This window comes from Poeciliopsis prolifica, unplaced genomic scaffold, assembly GCF_027474105.1.
Source record: "Poeciliopsis prolifica strain line A6 unplaced genomic scaffold, Auburn_PproV2 SCAFFOLD060, whole genome shotgun sequence".
Classification (NCBI taxonomy): Eukaryota; Metazoa; Chordata; class Actinopteri; order Cyprinodontiformes; family Poeciliidae; genus Poeciliopsis; species Poeciliopsis prolifica.
The window spans coordinates 1,705,076-1,723,708 of NW_026562435.1; the positions used below are offsets into that span (position 1 = coordinate 1,705,076).

Here is an 18,633-nt window from a genome sequence, read left to right on the forward strand (position 1 = left end):
GTATTTGATCGAACTCCTCCTAGGGATTTCGATTGATTGGCTTCAAATTCGGTCAGTCTGTTCATAAGGCATGTCCCATCTAAAGTTATCTAAACGGTGAGTTTTTGAGTATGCTGAAGGGGGGTTAGCAGGGGTCAAAGTTCACCTACTCGCCATAAAAACATAAACTGCTATATCTCCTACACAGAAACTCACAGAGGCACCAGAGTTACTGTAATTAATCATCATTGGCTGCCCTACAATACCCTGTGGTCGAATGATGACATCACTTAGACCACGCCCCTGAGAACAGGAAGTGTCATGTTTTACTGAGAATGGTCGCTATCTGACCCCTTTGACCTCATCAACATGAAACTGTGCCAAGACACAGAGAACATGTTGGTGTGTTGAGGATTCCAACCCCGACCAGCTTTGATGGAGCAGATGGGCGTGGCGGCGTGGCGAAGTGACCTGTAACGCCATCGCCATACGTTTGGCTCTCAATTCCACATTTTCAGGCCCAGCTGCTCCAAACTCACAAGGATGGTCCCTCATCTACTCCCCGACAGGAATCCATAACAATATTTGGTGGGCGGCCTAATTTTTCTATAGCGCCCCCTAGAAAATTTTAAATGATCAGCCCCAAGCCATGCTTTAACCTACAATTACGAAACTTTGTACACATTTGTATCATGTCAGGACTTAAAAGAAAGTCTCTTGGAGCCATGGTCTAAACCCCACAGGAAGTCGGCCATTTGGATTGAAGTTCAGATTTTGACCCCATTTTTGCCGTTTACAGCCTTCCTATTTGATCGAACTCCTCCTAGAGATTTCGATTGATCGGCTTCAAACTCGGTCAGTCTGTTCATAAGGCATGTCCCATCTAAAGTTATCAAAACGGTGAGTTTTTGAGAATGCTGAAGGGGGGTTAGCAGGGGTCAAAGTTCACCTACTCGCCGTAAAAAAATAAACTGCTATATCTCCTACACAGAAACTCACAGAGACACCAAAGTTTCTGGGATTGATCATCATCGGGTGTCCTACAATACCCTATGGTCGAATGATGACATAACTTAGGCCACGCCCCCTGAGAAAAGGAAGTGTCATGTTTTACTCTGAACGGTCGCTATCTGACCCTTTTGACCTCATCAACATGAAACTGTGCCCAGACACAGAAGACATGTTGGTTTGTTGAGGATTCCAACCCCGACCAGCTTCGATGGAGCAGCTGGGCGTGGCGGCGTGGCGAAGTGACCTGTAACGCCATCGCCATACGTTTGGCTCTCAATTCCACATTTTTGGGCACAGCTGCTCCAAACTCACAAGGATGGATCTTCATCCACTCCCGACAGGAATCCATCACAATATTTGTAGGGTGTGGCCTAATTTCTCTATAGCGCCCCTAGAAAATTTTAAATGATCAGCCCCAAGCCATGCTTTAACCTACAATTACGAAACTTTGTACACGTGTGTACCATGTCAGGACTTACAAAAAAGTCCCTTGGAGCCATGGTCTAAACCCCAGAGGAAGTCGGCCATTTTAGATTGAAGTTCAGATTTTGATCCCATTTTTGGCGTTTATAAACCATTTCAGTAATTCGCCACTTGGGTCAGTATTGCTCCACAAATGAACAGCAGATAAACAGGATGAAGAACAATATCAGTATTTCGCCAGTAGGTGTCAGTGTTCCTCCGCCAATGACAACAGATCCACGGGCGGATGGGCGTGAAAACTTTGTGAGAGCGTTGCCATGAAATTTCTAAAAGGATAGAAATGTCTCAGATAATTTTTGTTGAATTAAATCATGCAGTAAATGTAGCGTTTTCTTACTTCTTACAAACCATTTCAGTAATTCGCCACTCTGAGTAAGTATTACTCCAACAATGAAATAGAGTGCTTTAGAAACACAGCTGAAAATGATGAAATATGACGAACTGTAGTACTTCGCCATGTGCATATGATCTGCTGTAAATGACACGTGGATCATCCGACTGACACCAAATTGGATACGTATGACCTTTGTTGACCTCTAAAGAGAACAACAGCATTGAAATATATTTTGACTCCACTGCGCGTCCTACATTAATCCGCCAGCTATATTTCCTCGCTAAACCAATGAATCTGCACCACATTTTTTGCATCGTCAAGGCGCCTCCAAACGCATCAGTGCGTACCGCCTGGTGGACGGGCGCGGAAACTGCGCAACAACTTCTGTGTTAGCACGTGGCCAGCATTGATGGAATCTGAGCAACAGCTTCCGCAGTGCGGGCGGAGGAGATGAAAACTGCGTGAGAGCTTCTGTGGTGGCTGGCGTGAGGCGGCGGTTGCTCGTACCCCGCGGTGGCAATAGGCCGGAGCGGCGCTTGGCTGCGAGGGCCGTTCGAGGCTGCTTGCAGCTTTAATTACATATTACATTTCAAATACAATTCTAAGCAGGTGTGTTTTTAGTTGAGATTTAAAGGAAGTCAGGGTTTCCGCTGTTTTACAGTTTTCTGGAAGTTTGTTCCAAATTATTGGTGCATAAATGCTGAAAGCTGCTTCTCCTCTCTTGGTTCTGGTTCTGGAGATGCAAAGCAGAACCAGAACCAGAAGACCTGAGAGTCTGGAAGGTTGATACAACAACAGCAGATCTTTGATGTATTGTGGTGCTAAACCGTTCAGTGATTTATAAACTAACAACAGTATTTTAAAATCTATTCTTTGAGCTACAGGGAGCCAGTGGAGGGACTTTAAAACTGCTGTTATGTCTCTATCTTCCTGGTTTTAGTGAGAACGCGAGCAGCAGCTTCTGGATCAGCTGCAGCTGGAGGATTGATTTGTTGGACAGGCCTGTGAAGACGCTGTTGCAATAATCAATGCAATTAAAGATGAACGCACGAATAGCAGAGAACAAGGGCAGGGTGTGTATACACGTGGTGATCGACAGCAGGAACATAGGGAAAAGGCAGAGAAGCTCCATTTTCTTTTATTTAATATAACATTATGTGTCTTTTACCATTCTGTCACAAAAGTGACAGTTTCAACAAAAAACATATTTTTGATAAAAATGCAGCATTTCAAACTGAGCAGGTTAAGTAGCACTAACACCAGTATGTTATCCACCGTTGTGTTTTTCTATCTACCATATCCTGTGTTCTGTGACATTTTGGGATCAAAACGTGCCGGTGTGTCAGACCCCAATCGCTGTAGGCGTGGAAACGATCGGCTGAATTTCACTGATAACCGTCTCCATGGAAACGGGGCCCAACTCCTCTCTAAACCCTGTCAATATTTTGCCACCGTTTTCTTTACTGAGTAGCTCAAGTTCAGTCATATCATATAGAGAACATCTGTGAACATTCATTTTCAAGTCTTGCCACTTATCCTCAATTGGTTTCTGGTCTGGACTTGGACTAGGCCATTCAAACTTGTATTGTAGATCTCAACAACGTCTCCAGAAGACTTGGCTGCTTCTCTGATTAATGTCATTAATCGCCCATGTTTTGGTTAGATATCTTTTTTTTTCTGAAGGCAGCTGATTTTTATTTACTGGTTCAGATTGTTATTCGTGAAACTTTTTTGACAGCCATGAAGCGGTTTTATTCCAGTCATGAACTGCTGTGTCCTAGGAATTATGTGAAATGCACTAAGGTTTGTGCCTGTAGCATTCAACTAAAGTCAAAAGTTGTTGACATTATATCCAGGAATTGTAAATTTGCATAAGAAGTCACTGCTGATGAATTCACCTTCCAAAAGTGAATATGCTTTCTTTTCTCCTCAGTTCATCTGCAGTCTGTCTGTATTCTCTGCTCAGTCAAGTGTTTCTTCTACACTGAGGTGACTGAGCAGAGAAAGCGAGTCATTTCCCCTCCCACCCTCGTCTTGCTTTCCTAGCAGCGACCTGCTACAAATCCCGTCAACTTTCACGTCTGCGTTGAACAAATCTGAAAGTACGTCGTCTCAGGAACAAGCCCCACTACCTTCCCCTCTTTCTTTAAAAAAAAATGTATTAAAAACCTGCATCTTAATTCTGGAAATGTTGACTGTAGTCAACCACATCACAACTTCCTCTGCGCGCCGCAGCAGCTGCTGCTGACGTAGGCTGGTTTTCTGTGCTGCCTTTGGCCTGCAGTGCTCTGAATGCATCTTTTTCTCCTACATGTCTGTCTGTTGCATGGCAGGCTGGCCAAGGTGAGTGGGTTTGAGTGGCTTTGTCATGTGACCTACAGCTGACCTTCATCTCACTGAGTCGCTGTGAAGCTGTTTATTGTTGGGAGTTGGAGACGGTCCAGAATGTCTGATGAGAGCCATGGAGCAAGCACTAATTTCTGTCTTTTATGTGTGAATAAAACACATAAATGTCTTTTAATATATGTCATTATATTTATTTAACATAAAACAGCTGCTTCTCTGAACTTACAAAACAAAGCATGATGGGCCATCTCCCTCAGGCATTTGTCTCACATTAATAAAGTTCTGTCACCTGGCAGAGTTCACCCAGTTACTGTGATTTGTTTTAGGAGTTCCTGTTTTGCATCCATATTACATTTTAAATTTGTTGAATAAAATGATAGAAAAAGTAAGTCAATCTGCACTTATGATCAGAATTAATTAGCTGTCCTTTTGAAGTAATGAATAACTCTTACTGTCATTTCAATGGAAATATTAATAAAATCTGTTTATTCTGGTATTGCTTCTAAAAGAACAACAAAATGTCCACAAAGTTTAATCAGTAGAATTTATTGATGTGCTGAATTCAAACAAGAAAACTGAACTTAGTAAGCAGAAGTCTTGCATGACTGTTTTGTTTTGTATTTAAAATAATGCAAAAATAGATTAAATATAATAGAATTCAATGTGTGGTTGATTCATGTTTGCGTGTTTTCACAATATCGATGTTGGAAAATCAACAATAAAGACAAACTTTAGAGTCCTGTTCTTGGTTTTATGAATTACTGAAGTCATTTGTCCGAAAACACTGCCTGTAGAATGACTAAAATAACTTATTAATTAATTAATATTGCATTCATCCAATAGAGCGAATGTGAGCATCTGTACTGATTCCATGTAAAGTCAGAACTCAGTCTGAATCGGTTTCGTTGGCATGGATACAGAACTGATTCAGGTTATCATTTTTCTTTTTTTATTTTCAAAGGGGCAGTATTATGTAAAATGCAAAATAGCCTTTTTTGAGATATACTTTATTTCTTCATCAAAATCCTACCTGCAGTTTTGCTTTCATGTTTAAAATCCTTTAATCTCCATGGCACCATTCAGCTGTGCAAAACACCTGGGTGGGCCTAGCTCCGCCTTTGAGGATGAAGCTCCTCCTCTGCGCTGCAGTTACGCTGCCCTCTGCTCCTCCCCCACTCAGCTCCTTCAGACTAGCTGGCAGCAATTAGCCAACACCTGGTAGAACTGCTGAGCTCATTATAGGAGCTTCTTCTCAGTGCTGGTAAAAACATTGCTAAAAGGTTAATGGAGGAGCCATGTTGTGATTACTTCCTGAGGGCGGAGTTTTCAGAAACAGCAGGAGACAGAGGCCTAATTTTCATTAAAAAATATTTTTAAAGTCATATTTGATGTTTATCGCATTTTTAGAACAACTAAAAATTAAGTTACTTAATTGTGCTATAAAATAGCACCTTAAAATAAATAATACTGTCCCTTTAAGCGTTTCATCCATCCAGTTGTTGAAGGTCACCATGCCTCAGTATTTCTGCTTCTATGTGTAAGTTGATCCAGTCCTTAGCGTCTCTAACCCATTAAACTTTGTCTGTTGATCTTCTACCAGATTTGCTGCTTGAAAGGACAGAAGGGCTTGGTCAGCCAGCCCAGCTTTGATGGCATCCACATCGTCAATCACTACATGGGGGTCAGCGAGTCTTACCAGTCCTCCGATGACGACGGAGACAAGGACCCCGACCTGCAGAGCCTCCAGCCGAGGAGTGGCGGCCGCATCAGGCTGCGGGCCAAGCTGGAGGACTCGGACAGCGACGAGGAGGACGGTGACGCCCTGCGGCTCTCTGTGCCTCAGAGCAAGTCCACCACGGTGTGAGCGCAGGGCCCGGATCCAGAGTTCTGAATTTCAAAAAGCAAATCCGTCATTTCATATCTTATGACTCATGCCACTTTTTTTTTTTTTTTTTTTTTTGTTCCTGGGCACCACTGACAAAGCCAGGGACAATCTGAACCTCAGCAGAGAATCAAATGGAATCAAACTCTACAAGGTGGAGGGTAGGGGCACTGGGGGTCGCCCTCCTGTAGGTACAACACAGAAAGACAGACTGTGCAAACATTTATTATTAACTCCACACTTCATACAGTATGCTTTTATATTTTTAAAGGGTTTTATAAACAACTTACGTTGAAGCTGTGTCTACCCATCACGCAGGCCCAGAACTCTACTTGTGTGTGGGGGTGTGTGTGTGTGTGTGTGGGTGGGTGGGTTTGATGGTGTTGGTCAGAAGCTGGTATCAAAGCTGCTTCTATCAGCCAGCACTGACCCAATCAAGGCCTTACACTCATGTTCTTCACCAGGCGCTCAACATACCATATGTACATATATGTAAATGTGTTTTTTTTTTTTCCTTATTCATTTTGAACTTGAAAACCATGTTTAATATTGCATATCTGATGTTTAGATATGTTGTACAAATAATAAGGGACAATATATATATATGTGTGTGTGTGTATAATATTTTGTATGTATATGATTTGAGGAAACAGAAGTTGGGTTCTTGTCAGAGGGTGGCTCAGTCATCACATCGTTACGTGGGTTAGTATTCCTCCATGGCTGACACCACGAGGCACGATGCCCTTCTACGTTTGAGTCAAATCTGGCATGTGATGATGTAAGACGTTTGCACAGAAACGGAGGAGAAGAAGTGATGCTTTGGGCTGCCCGCCCGCCGCCCAAAGCCAGCAGCTGGATTTGGGAACCAGACTGGACTTCAGGCCGATCAGATCCCAACGTCCGGCCTGCTTCACCAGAACCTCCCGCTGATTGGTTGATTTTTACCGGGGAACACATCGTGGCACTTTGCAGTGTAAGAACACATGGCAACACTATGAAGCACTCTAAGATTGTTGTACTGGTGAGAGAAAGAAATGATTTCATAATAAAAGTTTCATAAACTCTGCGCTCTGGTGTGTGTTTTAATGGCAGCGGTAGATGTTTTTTTTTTATTATTTTAATCTTCAGCTGACTGATCACACTTTTTTTTTTCTCTGAAACTCAAAGCTTCTTTTCCTCTCTAGACTCTCTTCTTTCAGGAAGTGATTTTGTCGCGGTTTCCAAAAGCCGAGTCTCGGATTCTCGTTTTTTTTTTTTTTTTTATGCACAAAACCACATTTTGAGAGCAGCTCTCCTCAGGCACCGAGACATAACCCACATCTGGATGTTTATTCATGTCATTTGTCTAAATGTTGCATTGTCCTTGAATCGTTTGATCATTTCAAAATATGAAGAGAAACTCCAGGTTGTTGCTGCAGCGGCGGCTCTGAGCGGAAACCAGTTCATGACTCCTTCCATTCATTTACATGAATTCACGTTTTCATTTAGAACTGAACATTGAAACAGAAATCAGTCTCCTGAATGAGTTTTTTTTTTCTTCTTGCGGTTGATTCTTGTCTTGACGTTTAACTAAAGCGCATTAAAATCGCAGAGCGCGCAGAGTGGGAGGACATGAATCATTAGATTTTTTTGTCACATTTAAGAGTTTTGACAGCTGAATCGAAAGATGAACAGATTTGAAATTGGACATAAACCACAACGAACATAAATGTTTAGCAGGGGAGAAAATTCGCGCTATCTAAAATAATTATGATTTGTATACTTGCGTGCTGATGTGGATTTTACTGCATTAGATTTGTTTTATTTCATTTTCAGAAGCAAACGGTTTGATTTTCTAAAAGGGAGACAAATGGACAAATATGGCTCCGACTCAGGGCCAGAAAAAAAACAAAAAAAAAAAAAACAACAACATTGTAGTGTTTCCTCTCAGGAGTAAAAACTGAACAAAAATGACATCAGTGCAGAAAAACAGATGTGCAGCAGAGATGATTTCTAAAAATCAGTAAAAACAGATTCAGCTGAATTTTACTGGACATGTTCAAAGAATGACGTCATGTTGACATGGAGTCTGAAGTTTGTTATTAACACAATATCGTATTTATGAAAACACGTTAAAAAAAACATGCAGAGTTTTCCAGTTTGTTTGAATGGGGTGGAAACGCAGCAGGCTGTTCAAAGCGCTGCGCTGCTTCTTTCTGTCTGTGCGGAAAACAGTAATGAACTGGCGCAGAACGGAGCGCCATTTACCCAAGAAGCTGCGCAGATCTTGATAGATTCTGTTTTGAATGTTTGATTTGGTGTCCTGTCCCTATCTTGGCACCTTCACTTGCACAAGTTTGTGCGGCGCTCCTATCGGCCCCTGCCTGCGGGGGCCCCTGCCTGCAGTATTCACAGCTGTCGAACTTTTTTAGGTTTTGTAAACTTCAATTTTTTTCAATATTTGGTACGATTGATCAACAAAATGAAGCACATTTGCAAAAGGAGGAAAGTTTGGTTCGGTTTCCTGTCCTTCGTTTTGTTGGTAAAGTCGATCACCGTAAACGAGAGAAGCCCTGCTTTCTTTCTCTCTTTCTTCATTTAGTTATTATTTTCTTATTTCTTATGATTTAATCCGTGTGATTAAATGTTTTTCTTCTTCCACCATCACCTCCAGCCTCGCGTCTGAAAGTCTGGCTCAGTCCTGATTTGCTAATCTGTGCGTCATGATGTGTTCTGCGCAAACAGCCGCAGTGCAACTTGAAACTGCGTCATATAACAGACAGCTGATCAGCAGAGCGGTACTATGGCGCTCTTCACACTCCGATAAGGTTTCTCAAATCGTCTCGCGCACTGTGTGTCATTTACATGCGTTATCGTGGAGGAAAAATGAGATTTTTTCCCCACCTCTTTATGTTCTAATTAGAGCTCCACGTCGCGGGGGGCGCCTCCGCGTTTCCTGTGGCCCCTGCTGCCTCCACCTCTCTCCCGCTTCTCTGACTGACTGAGAGGCTGGTGAAGAGCGGCATCGCTCCTCCGGCTCTGATGGACTGATCCATGGACCCGGCGGCGACTGAACTAACCTGAACAAAAAAACAGAAAAACAGCAAAAAAGAAGTTTTAACTTTTCAATCCAGTCATCGTCATCACCCTCTGCTCTTTCAGGACTGTTCACCGTCACGAAAGCGGGACAGAAAGTCTCAGTGCAAACTGAGGTGAGTGGAAAAAGAAGCGGAAGAGACGTGACAAGAGCGCGGGGCCCCCCGCTGCGGCTCTCTGCGGTTGACCTGCCGCCGCTCAGCGGGCGGTCAGCCTCGGTGACACCTGTCCGAGCCGACACCTGGCAGACGGGATGGACGCCTGCGCGCATGCTCTGTTGTCATGTGGAAATCTGTTAAAACGCTCGGGATGTCAGCGGCTCAGATCAAATCTGTAAACAGGACGCGAGCCGCCGGGTCTCCTCCTCCTGCTCAGCAGCTGGATCCCCGTCATTAACCATCGCTGTCTTCTTCCTCTCCATCACCCCCTGCACACACACACACCACAACACACACACACACACACACACACACCTAAACACACTCACTCTAAAGATGCCCCGCTCCTTCCTGGTGAAGAGTAAGAAGGCGCACAGCTACCACCAACCGCGGACTTTGGAAGATGATTACAGCAGACTGGACTCGATACTGGCGAACATCTGTTCAGGTATGAAAACTACAGATTATTGGATCATAATGTAACTACAGTCAAACTGGACAGTTTGCTTTAAAACCAGCATCTACGTAAAGAATTGTGAGGATATTACTAAAACAAAAACAACAAACTGGAGCACAATAACAACAAGGTAAGATGCAGGAGCAAAACTTGAATGTGTTGGAATAGCATATATATATATATATATATATATATATATATATATATATATATATATATATATATATATATATATATATATATATATATATATATATATATATATATATATATATATATATAATTGGATTTGTTTCATAAAGGCCTTTGACATTCTGAGTTTTAAAAATGAGTAAAACAAAAAGTAAAACAATAAAACCTTATGAAAAGATTTTAAAATATAATAAAAATATGATTTAGTCGATTAATGTTACTGAAAGGACAAAGTGTTTAATTGTTCAGCTGATCAGGACTGGTTCTTGTTAAAGTGCTGTTGATCTCCAGATCGGGATCTGAAGCTTCAGCTTTGAACTGGATAAAAGCTTCTCTTCTCCACCTCAGATACCGATAAGCTCCAGGAGGAGGACGCCGACCTTTCGGCGGACAGCTACGGCCTCTCTCCGGCCTCCCACCCGGGCGAAGCTGCGGATTTCTCCCCCAGGTCTCCGCTGAGCTGCGCCGACAGTTTGTGCGCTCGATCCGCGGACTATGAGGACTTCTGGCGGCCTCCGTCCCCATCCGCGTCACCTGGTACTCACTCACACACACACACACACACACACACACACACACACACACACACACACACACACACACACACGTTTATAATGCTACCCATATTAAATCTTTGTACTGACTTCCATTCATTTGGTGGTTAAGGTTTTTCCCTAACCTGAACCATTACAAGTCTATATCTAACTAAAACTTTATTCATGTCTTAATTCTGACTCCGACCCTAAACAAGGGGGCCTACCACATTTCTTGGAACCTTCAGTGTTCAGAAGGTTCCTCAATATGTCAGACATTCTACTAAAAATCATAGCTTGACAAGTAACACATCCATTGAACTCATTATTGTTCCTAAAGAAAACAAGTGACAGGATTCTGCGCACACCTTAAACACACAGACTGCTGTCAACAGCGACACTTTAAAAATGTCTTTTATTTTATTTTTCACTTTAAAAATCACCATATGATGTTTTTTTATCGGGTAAAACATTGTGTGTGGGCTTATCAACGTTAATGCATAATAATAAGTTTTGATATAAATTCATGTCCAGAGTTTTCAGCAGCAGTGGCTTCTGTCCCTGTGGTCCTCTGGGGCCCTGCGGGGGCCCTGCTGGGCTCCCGTACGGTCACGCCACTGGTTTCATTCAAACTTCCCCTGTCATCCTCCAGTTGACTCCGAAAAATCGCTTTCTCCCCTGGTGGGTGAAACTCAGCCCTTCGCCGTCCCTTTCCGGCCGTACGCCTGGAGCAGCTACCCGGGGCCGGGGCCGGGGCCGGGCCCGGAGTTGGAGGTGCAGCGGCCCGTGGCGCAGCGGAGCCTCCACCCCGGCCTGGAGGTGGACACCAGCCCGGCGGTGATGGCGCTCTACGCGGATCGGAGCTGCCACCCGGCCGTGCTTGCAGAGCGGGCCCTGGCGGAGGAGCCTTACGGAGACTACCGGAGGCACGCTGCCGCGCTGCTGTTCTCTGAAACGGGCCTGCACGGGAAGGCGGCCGTCGGGAAGGCCCGGGCCGACCTGCTCTGCTCCAGCCTCATTCTGAACGGGGCGTACAAGTGTGTGAAGTGCGGGAAGGTGAGGCTCGTGGTGAAGCGCATTCAGAGGAAACCACGATCGACTCTTTTGCTGCCTTTTTCATCGTCATTTCTGTTGATCAGGTGTTCTCCACCCCGCACGGTCTGGAGGTCCACGTCCGCAGATCCCACAGCGGCACGAGGCCTTTTGCGTGCGACATTTGCGGCAAAACGTTCGGTCACGCCGTGAGCCTGGAGCAGCACAAAGCCGTGCACTCTCAGGTAGAACCCCGTGAAACCACATCCTGCAGCGTCAGGGTGGAAAAAACAAAACACATCAATCTCATTTTTTTTGTTTTTGTTTTTATTTCTTTTTCCGCGCCTTTCAGGAGAGAAGCTTCGACTGCAAAATTTGCGGCAAAAGCTTTAAGCGCTCCTCCACGCTATCCACGCATCTGCTCATCCACTCGGACACGCGGCCCTACCCGTGTCAGTACTGCGGGAAGAGGTTCCACCAGAAGTCCGACATGAAGAAACACACATTCATCCACACAGGTGAGTTTCAGCAAAGTGCGTCAAAACGCCCGGTTAGCGCCAATTCTGTTCACCCCGCTGATGTCGGTCAGCAGGAGCTTTAATTTTTTTGTTCCAGTTTATTTATTTACTTACTTTTTTTTCTCACAACTTGTAATTTGTTAAAACGATTGCTTCGTTACAGTATTTCAGTTTTGTTGCGCAGACAGTCGCAGCCTCCCAGCATTCCAACCTCTGGCAAAAATACGAAATAATTCAATTTACTGACGCACCTTCAACCCGACTTGATTTGGAATAAATAAATAAATTGACTGATTTTGCTTTTCTCTCTCTCTCCAGGCGAGAAGCCGCATAAATGCCAGGTTTGCGGGAAGGCGTTCAGCCAGAGCTCCAACCTGATCACGCACAGCAGGAAACACACCGGATACAAACCGTTCGGCTGCGACCTGTGCGGGAAAGGCTTCCAGAGGAAGGTGGACCTGCGGAGGCACAAAGAGACGCAGCACGGACTGAAGTGAGACAGGAAGGAAACAACCGGCTTTTCCCTTCCTTTTCTCAACACTTTCCTCCATTTTTAATGAACTGAAAATTCAAGACAATTTGGATCCAATCGACTTGGTATTTTCTGTCTCTTTTTTTTTTGTATTTTATTTTTCTTATAATTTGTATTATTTATAGGTGCGGTGAAAAAAACGCGAGCAACACTAATGACAGCATCGCTTTTTTTAAAAAAAAAATCTCCTTTCATTTCTTTTTTTTTTTAAAGCCAGAGATAAGCTGAGAGCTGTGGGGGGAAATGATAGAGGAAAATGGCAGATGTGTTCAGATAAAGCACGATTTAAATAACTCTGTTAAACGATAATAAACGCACCTGATAAAAATCTGCTCTTTCTGCAAAGACTGGAGGTGTTGTTTTCATCTGACAGAGATGAGGGCAAAACAGACTCTCTCTCTCTCTCTCTCTCTCTCTCTCTCTCTCTCTCTCTCTCTCTCTCTCTCTCTCTCTCTCTCTCTCTCTCTCTCTCTCTCTCTCTCTCTCTCTCTCCCTCTGCCAGCTGCTATTGTTCTGTCAGAAGAAATGCTGATTTTATGGTTAAAATGGACATCAATTAAATTGTATTTGAGGATTATTATCACCAGAAATTAAATTGACGAGACATAAAACATGTACAAAATAAATAACCCAGTCAGTTTGATCACAGTCTGCTTCAGTCTCATAGTCCAGTATATTACTGGCTTCTGTTAACTGAATCAGTTTATTTGTGCAGGACATTTACAGCAGTACATAATGAAAACATAAAAAATAAAATAAAAATCCTCATAAAGACATTTTGTTCAAATCATCATCACACATAACATATGTTGGTCAATGTTCCATTTTTTCATGGGTCACATCAGTTCTGACCAGCTGGGTTTTCACTTTGGACTTGAAGGAACTGCGTGTTTTGGCCATTTTGTGGCTTTCTGGAAGTTTGTTCCAGATCTGTGGAGCTTAGAAGCTGAATGCTGCTTCTCCATGTTTGGTTCTGGTTCTGGGGATGCAGACCAGAACCAGAACCAGAAGACCTGAGAGATCTGGAAGGTTAATGCAGCACCAGCAGATCTTTAAAGGTGCAGATTTATTATGACCAGAAGTTACTGAAGTCCAGCTGAAAAGCAAAAGTGTGATCTGACGCGGCGTGTGATGAAAGCGTTTCATGCTGTGATTGGGACTGAAGCCCAGAGGCTCCTGTTTGTTTTGACCACTGCAGCCTGGTGTTTGCACCTTCAACAGCCTGACTAGATCTAACTGTTAACCAAATACCTCTTACCCTTTCTTTCTTTCTGGGGGAGGGGAGGCTTGGCGACAGTGGGATTGTTTCCACAAAGCACACGCCAGATTTAATCTGGCACAATTGAAAGATTAGACAGCAAAACAAACAGAATGATTGCAATGATGTGTCTGTTGGAGCTAAAACACTCAGTAAGAAGTAGTAACATCCTGCATGGCTGACTGAGGCCGGTCGGCAGGATTAACCTGAAGCTTTTGATAGTAAACCTGAACCATTCTGGTGTATTTGGGACGTCAGTCTGTGAGGAAACTGTCCAGGTTTCAGCAGCCTGATGTGAACTGTCACCCTATGGTCAAAGGGAATATGCCAGGGTGTTTAGGAACAAAAACATAAACCCTGACCTCATCGTTGATGGAAGATGCTGGAACAGAGTAAAGTGAGTTTTTACATCACCAAAAAAAAACATCTTCTCGGTGGGGTGAACAAGCCTTCTGGCTAAAAGTTTGATGGCAAGATGAGCCAAAATGGAACTAACTGTTCAACCTCAACGACAAGAAGAACAACTAGAGGAGTCAAGCTGAGACTTTTAACCCTACATTCTTCCAACTAGTAAGCATGGTGGTGGCTACATCATGATGAGGGACTCCTTTGCATCAACATTTCCATGCAAAAAGTTGATGAAATAATGAAGACTACGGCCAAATTCTTTGACTTGACCTCAAAATGCTGACTAGACATTTGAAAGGTTGACACAAACAAACGCTCCGTAAACGTGGATGAAGTGGGCCAGCGTAAAGCTTCCAGAACCATCACAAACCTAATCGTGTTGTGCTTTAAAAATCAGCTTTTCGGACAGAAAGAGTGGTAAAAAAAATCCAGCCAGAATCATGTCAACGGGTAAGCAGGAGTTTGAGCCTGTTATGTTGAGAGAACATCAGAGACAAACTCAAACTTTTGCTTCCGGGTTTCGTTTTTAGACATGAACCCGGAAACAGAACCAATCTAATGCATGGTGAGTTCGACATTTGTTAGTAATCTAACATTCATACTGGTGGACCAACACCTCAGACTGTATGAAGCAGAGGGAAACCAAAGAGAGAGGCGTTGTCTTCCTTCCTCAACATTGATTGAAATCAGTGACTCACAAGGATTTCTTTTTTTAACGCCTCACTTCCTCCCCCTAAATCGTACAAGATTCAGGCCTGCGAAAATACTGAATATTTCAGCAGCCGAGTCGAGCCGACCAAAGGAGGATGGGAAAATGTCGGTGTCGGGGTTTGCTGGAGCTCAGAACATGCTGCTGCTCACATCATCATCGTCATCGATCAGCTCTGGATAAGACAGAACACTCAGCATTGGGTCTCAGCTGTAAGAAATGACAAACAGCTCAGACGAGCTCCAGGAAGTTCTGAAGGGGAGTTTCCAGGTTCGCCGTTCAGTGCCACTGGCCGGCCACACACGCTTTAAATAGGTGAGCCATGATGTCGACGAAAGGCAGGAAGAGCTGCTGAGACGTTTACCTCCTCTCATTACTCTGCTGTTGTTATGACTGTTTCTGCTTTCTCCCTCTGAAGACGGAGATCCTGCAGTGAAATCTCAGAGAAAACCCGTTTCAAGACAAATTCCTTAAACAAGCCATTAGCCTGACCAGATTTCCTCTGAGAGCATAGACAGGGGGGGATGTTCCTTCTTTAATGCCCCCTCCACCACTTCACCCTGCACCTCAAGGCATATCAAAAATGAATAGAGATGTCTGAATCGATGGGAGAGGCCGAGTAATCAGAACAGTGCAGTCTGAGGGGTTCGGATCCAAACACCCAGGAGTCACATCGTCCATGATCACACATGAAGCACAGAGAGACGTGAGGATGAACTTCTGACAGACACAGAACTGCAATTAGGAAGATCAGGGTCAGAGTTCTGGTGGGTTTGGATGATCTATTATTAATCTAGAATGAAACAGGAATGATAGAGGGGAGAGTTCATTTGTTCAATTTGATTCAGTTCAGCCCTTTATTAAACAAGGGGACATTTTTACAGGTTAAATTGAGTGAGTCTGTTGCAAACAGATGAAAATAAATGGTGACTAAAGCCTTTTCTAGAAAATACATTTAGCTCACTTTCGTAATGGTTTGTCATTATGTCACGCTCAGCTTTATCCAGCCATTTTTGCTTTAATTTCTGTGGAAGCCCATTTCTACAAAGAAGGAAAAATCATAAGCCCCATCAGGAAGTCAGTATTCCAACTTTCAAAGTCCTAATTATGAAATAAAAAGTCATAAATATGAAAGTCAAAGTAAAAATTGTGAAATACAAAGTTAATTTTGAGATCAAATTTTGAGATAATTTTTTCATCTTTCTATAATATTGTCATTCAAAGTAATAATTGAGTATCAGAAAGTTATAGTTTTGATTTTCTACATCATAATTATAAGATAAGTCATAATTTTCAGGTAGAAAGTATTAATTATGGGATTCAGTCTATTCTGAGATAAAAAGTCATAATTTTAATGATCTATACCATAATTAAGACATTCAAAGTAATAATTATGAGTTAGAAAATTATAGTTTCGGTTTTCTAAGTCACAATTTTGACTTCCTATGTCGTAACTATGAGAAAAAAGTTTATAATTTTGAGATAGAATATCATAATTATGAAATTCAAAGTCATGAGATGTTGCACTAAGCTTCCTGAGAAAAACAATATGGCTTTTTATCTCAAATTTATAATTGAAAGTGGAAATTATGACTTTTATTCTTGTAATAAGGTCAAAGCCCTTAAGTCAAATTATGACTTCCTTTTATCTTTTTTAATTCATGGCAGCAATGGGCTTCCATAAAGATCAATATCTCTCACCAGCATAAAATCCAGCCTTCAAAAAGCAAGTTTTCAGCTGCACCTGCCTGGTGAGGTCAAGTAAGACACTTCTTAAATCTGGTGTTTGTACATATTTCTGTTGTTTTTTGAGTACTGGGTCTTCAAAATCAGCGTGCTGTGGGGAAAAAGGAAACGAAAAAAAAACATTGATGTGGATCAATAAATAAATGAATTAAATTGGGCTCCACAGCACCGGGTCAGTCCCTGCAAGATGTAAGAGAAAAAGGTTCTCCATCACCAGCTCGATTCCTGTGCCTCTGGTGATGTCATCAACCAAACCAAACAAAATTCAAAAGATTTGCTTGTATTTTTTTCCAGTGCACTTTTTAAAAAAAACGTCATTCCCCTGAAGACCCACTGGGCTCTACAAAACCCAACTATGTTTTCATTCATGTTTTGTTTTAGTACTGAAAACTTCAAAAATAAAAATGATTTCTTTAAAACAACACCTTAAAAAGCTACTATTAGATATTTTTTTTTCTTATAAATTTACAGTGGAGCAAAAAAAAAAAAAAAAAAAAACACAGACAAATACGTCCTTGATTTAAAAAAAAAAGGAAAAGAAAAGATGAGTCCCAGGCAGCTGACAAGTGTTGATGTTGATACTTAGAAAACAACTTAGTGATTGATGTTCTTATTGTGAGTAAATGTGATTATTTCCCCTGAGGGTGAACACGCCTGCTCTGTGTACTGTAATAATAAAGCCGTATTTGCTCTCATGCTCCGTTCAGCAGATTCCACACAGGTCTGACAGGCTCCAGATTGAGATCAGCCCCACAGAGGAGCAGGATTACTGACAGAGAGCCTCAGAGCAGCAGCACTGATTAATGACAGAGACAGATGAGGCAGCAGATAGACAACCGAACCGTTTTTACAGTCTTTGTTTATGTTTTCTGTAGGAAAAAGTTGCTGCATCAAGCAGACTTTTTTCTTTTCTTTCTGTTTGCCTGCCTGTAGCGTCCCCCCTACCTGTCCCTCCCCCTGCAGGTTGGTTGACACGCCAACCGAGCTGAGACACAAGAGCAGGAGCAGGAGCCTGGACGCTCATATAGGACACAACGGCTCTTTTGTTGCGCGGCCTTATTCATTATTCACCTGATCTGAAAAACAGACTGCAAACCAACTGCACAGCTGTCATCAAGCAACAAGGCACAGGCACAAATTATTCATGACGCAGCAAAGAAACGGCAGCAGGATGAGAGAGAGAGGAAAATAAAGACAAGAGACATTTGCGAGGCGCGAGACAGGAGGGAGTCCAGCACCACTTTGGGCTCTGCTGCCGGAAAATGACTGAATGTTGGAGGATTTTTATTTTTCCTCAACTTAAAGCACATACAGTAAAACCGTCCCACCCCACAAAGTCACAGAAAACAACTTTTCCACGAAGATTTGAACCAAGCAAAAAGGACAGACATATTTGTTCCACAGGCCTTTTGAAACTCTTCATTGTCATTGAACATCATCATTTTATTACGTTACAAACAAGAGCAAAGATTTACTGTCTGAGGTGGAAGTGGACCATAAAGCACCTGTAACGACAAGAAAGACAACAAGACAACAAAACAAGACAAGACAAGACAACAAGACAACAAAACAAGACAAGACAAGACAACAAAACAAGAAAACAAGACAAGACAACAAGACAACAAAACAAGACAGCAAGACAAGACAACAAGACAACAAAACAAGACAGCAAGACAACAGTGTCATCATATCAACTTAAGCTAACTTCAATTTTTAGACTCGTTTTCTCAATAGACTGAAATAACTATTTACAACCACTTTGAAAAGCTTTCCTCATCAATAAAACGTCTTTATCCTTATTCTTCCTGTTTTTTGTTTTCTGTCCTGACAGCATTCTTTTCTGCCTCTTCATCTTCATCAGACGACAATACAATTTAAATGAAAGAACCGTCTCCAGATATCCACTAATACGGCTCTCCAATAGAAATCATTTTTATGCCATATTTTGGTGCACCCTAGCAAAGCACCCCCCCTTCAGCT

The 18,633-nt window shown here is 42.6% G+C and overlaps 2 protein-coding genes across 6 annotated transcripts in view; both read left to right on the top strand.

The window, feature by feature from the left end:
* The window catches only part of evi5b (ecotropic viral integration site 5b), a 48,354-nt gene extending 41,253 nt beyond the window's left edge, over window positions 1-7,101 (top strand). For all 5 annotated transcript variants that reach the window (XM_055060520.1, XM_055060523.1, XM_055060521.1 and 2 more), the window contains one exon: window positions 5,754-7,101. In XM_055060520.1, the coding sequence (XP_054916495.1) occupies window positions 5,754-6,017 (264 nt within the window). In that variant the 3' untranslated portion in view covers window positions 6,018-7,101. The remainder of the gene's footprint in view (window positions 1-5,753) is intronic.
* Window positions 7,102-9,322: 2,221 nt separating this feature from the next.
* Window positions 9,323-13,170, top strand: gfi1ab (growth factor independent 1A transcription repressor b). Its single transcript, XM_055060531.1, has 6 exons — window positions 9,323-9,716; window positions 10,266-10,454; window positions 11,103-11,506; window positions 11,590-11,727; window positions 11,835-12,000; window positions 12,319-13,170. Exons 1-6 carry the CDS (start codon window positions 9,605-9,607, stop codon window positions 12,495-12,497), a joined length of 1,188 nt encoding a protein of 395 aa, XP_054916506.1. The 5' UTR covers window positions 9,323-9,604; the 3' UTR covers window positions 12,498-13,170.
* Window positions 13,171-18,633: the final 5,463 nt, after the last annotated feature.

Coding starts and splice junctions, on each gene's coding strand:
- gfi1ab (XM_055060531.1), top strand. CDS start 9,605: ATGCCCCGCTCCTTCCTGGTGAAGAGTAAGAAGGCGCACAGCTACCAC. Junction 10,455..11,102: donor GTCCCCATCCGCGTCACCTG/GTACTCACTCAC, acceptor GTCATCCTCCAG/TTGACTCCGAAAAATCGCTT. Junction 11,728..11,834: donor ACAAAGCCGTGCACTCTCAG/GTAGAACCCCGT, acceptor CGCGCCTTTCAG/GAGAGAAGCTTCGACTGCAA.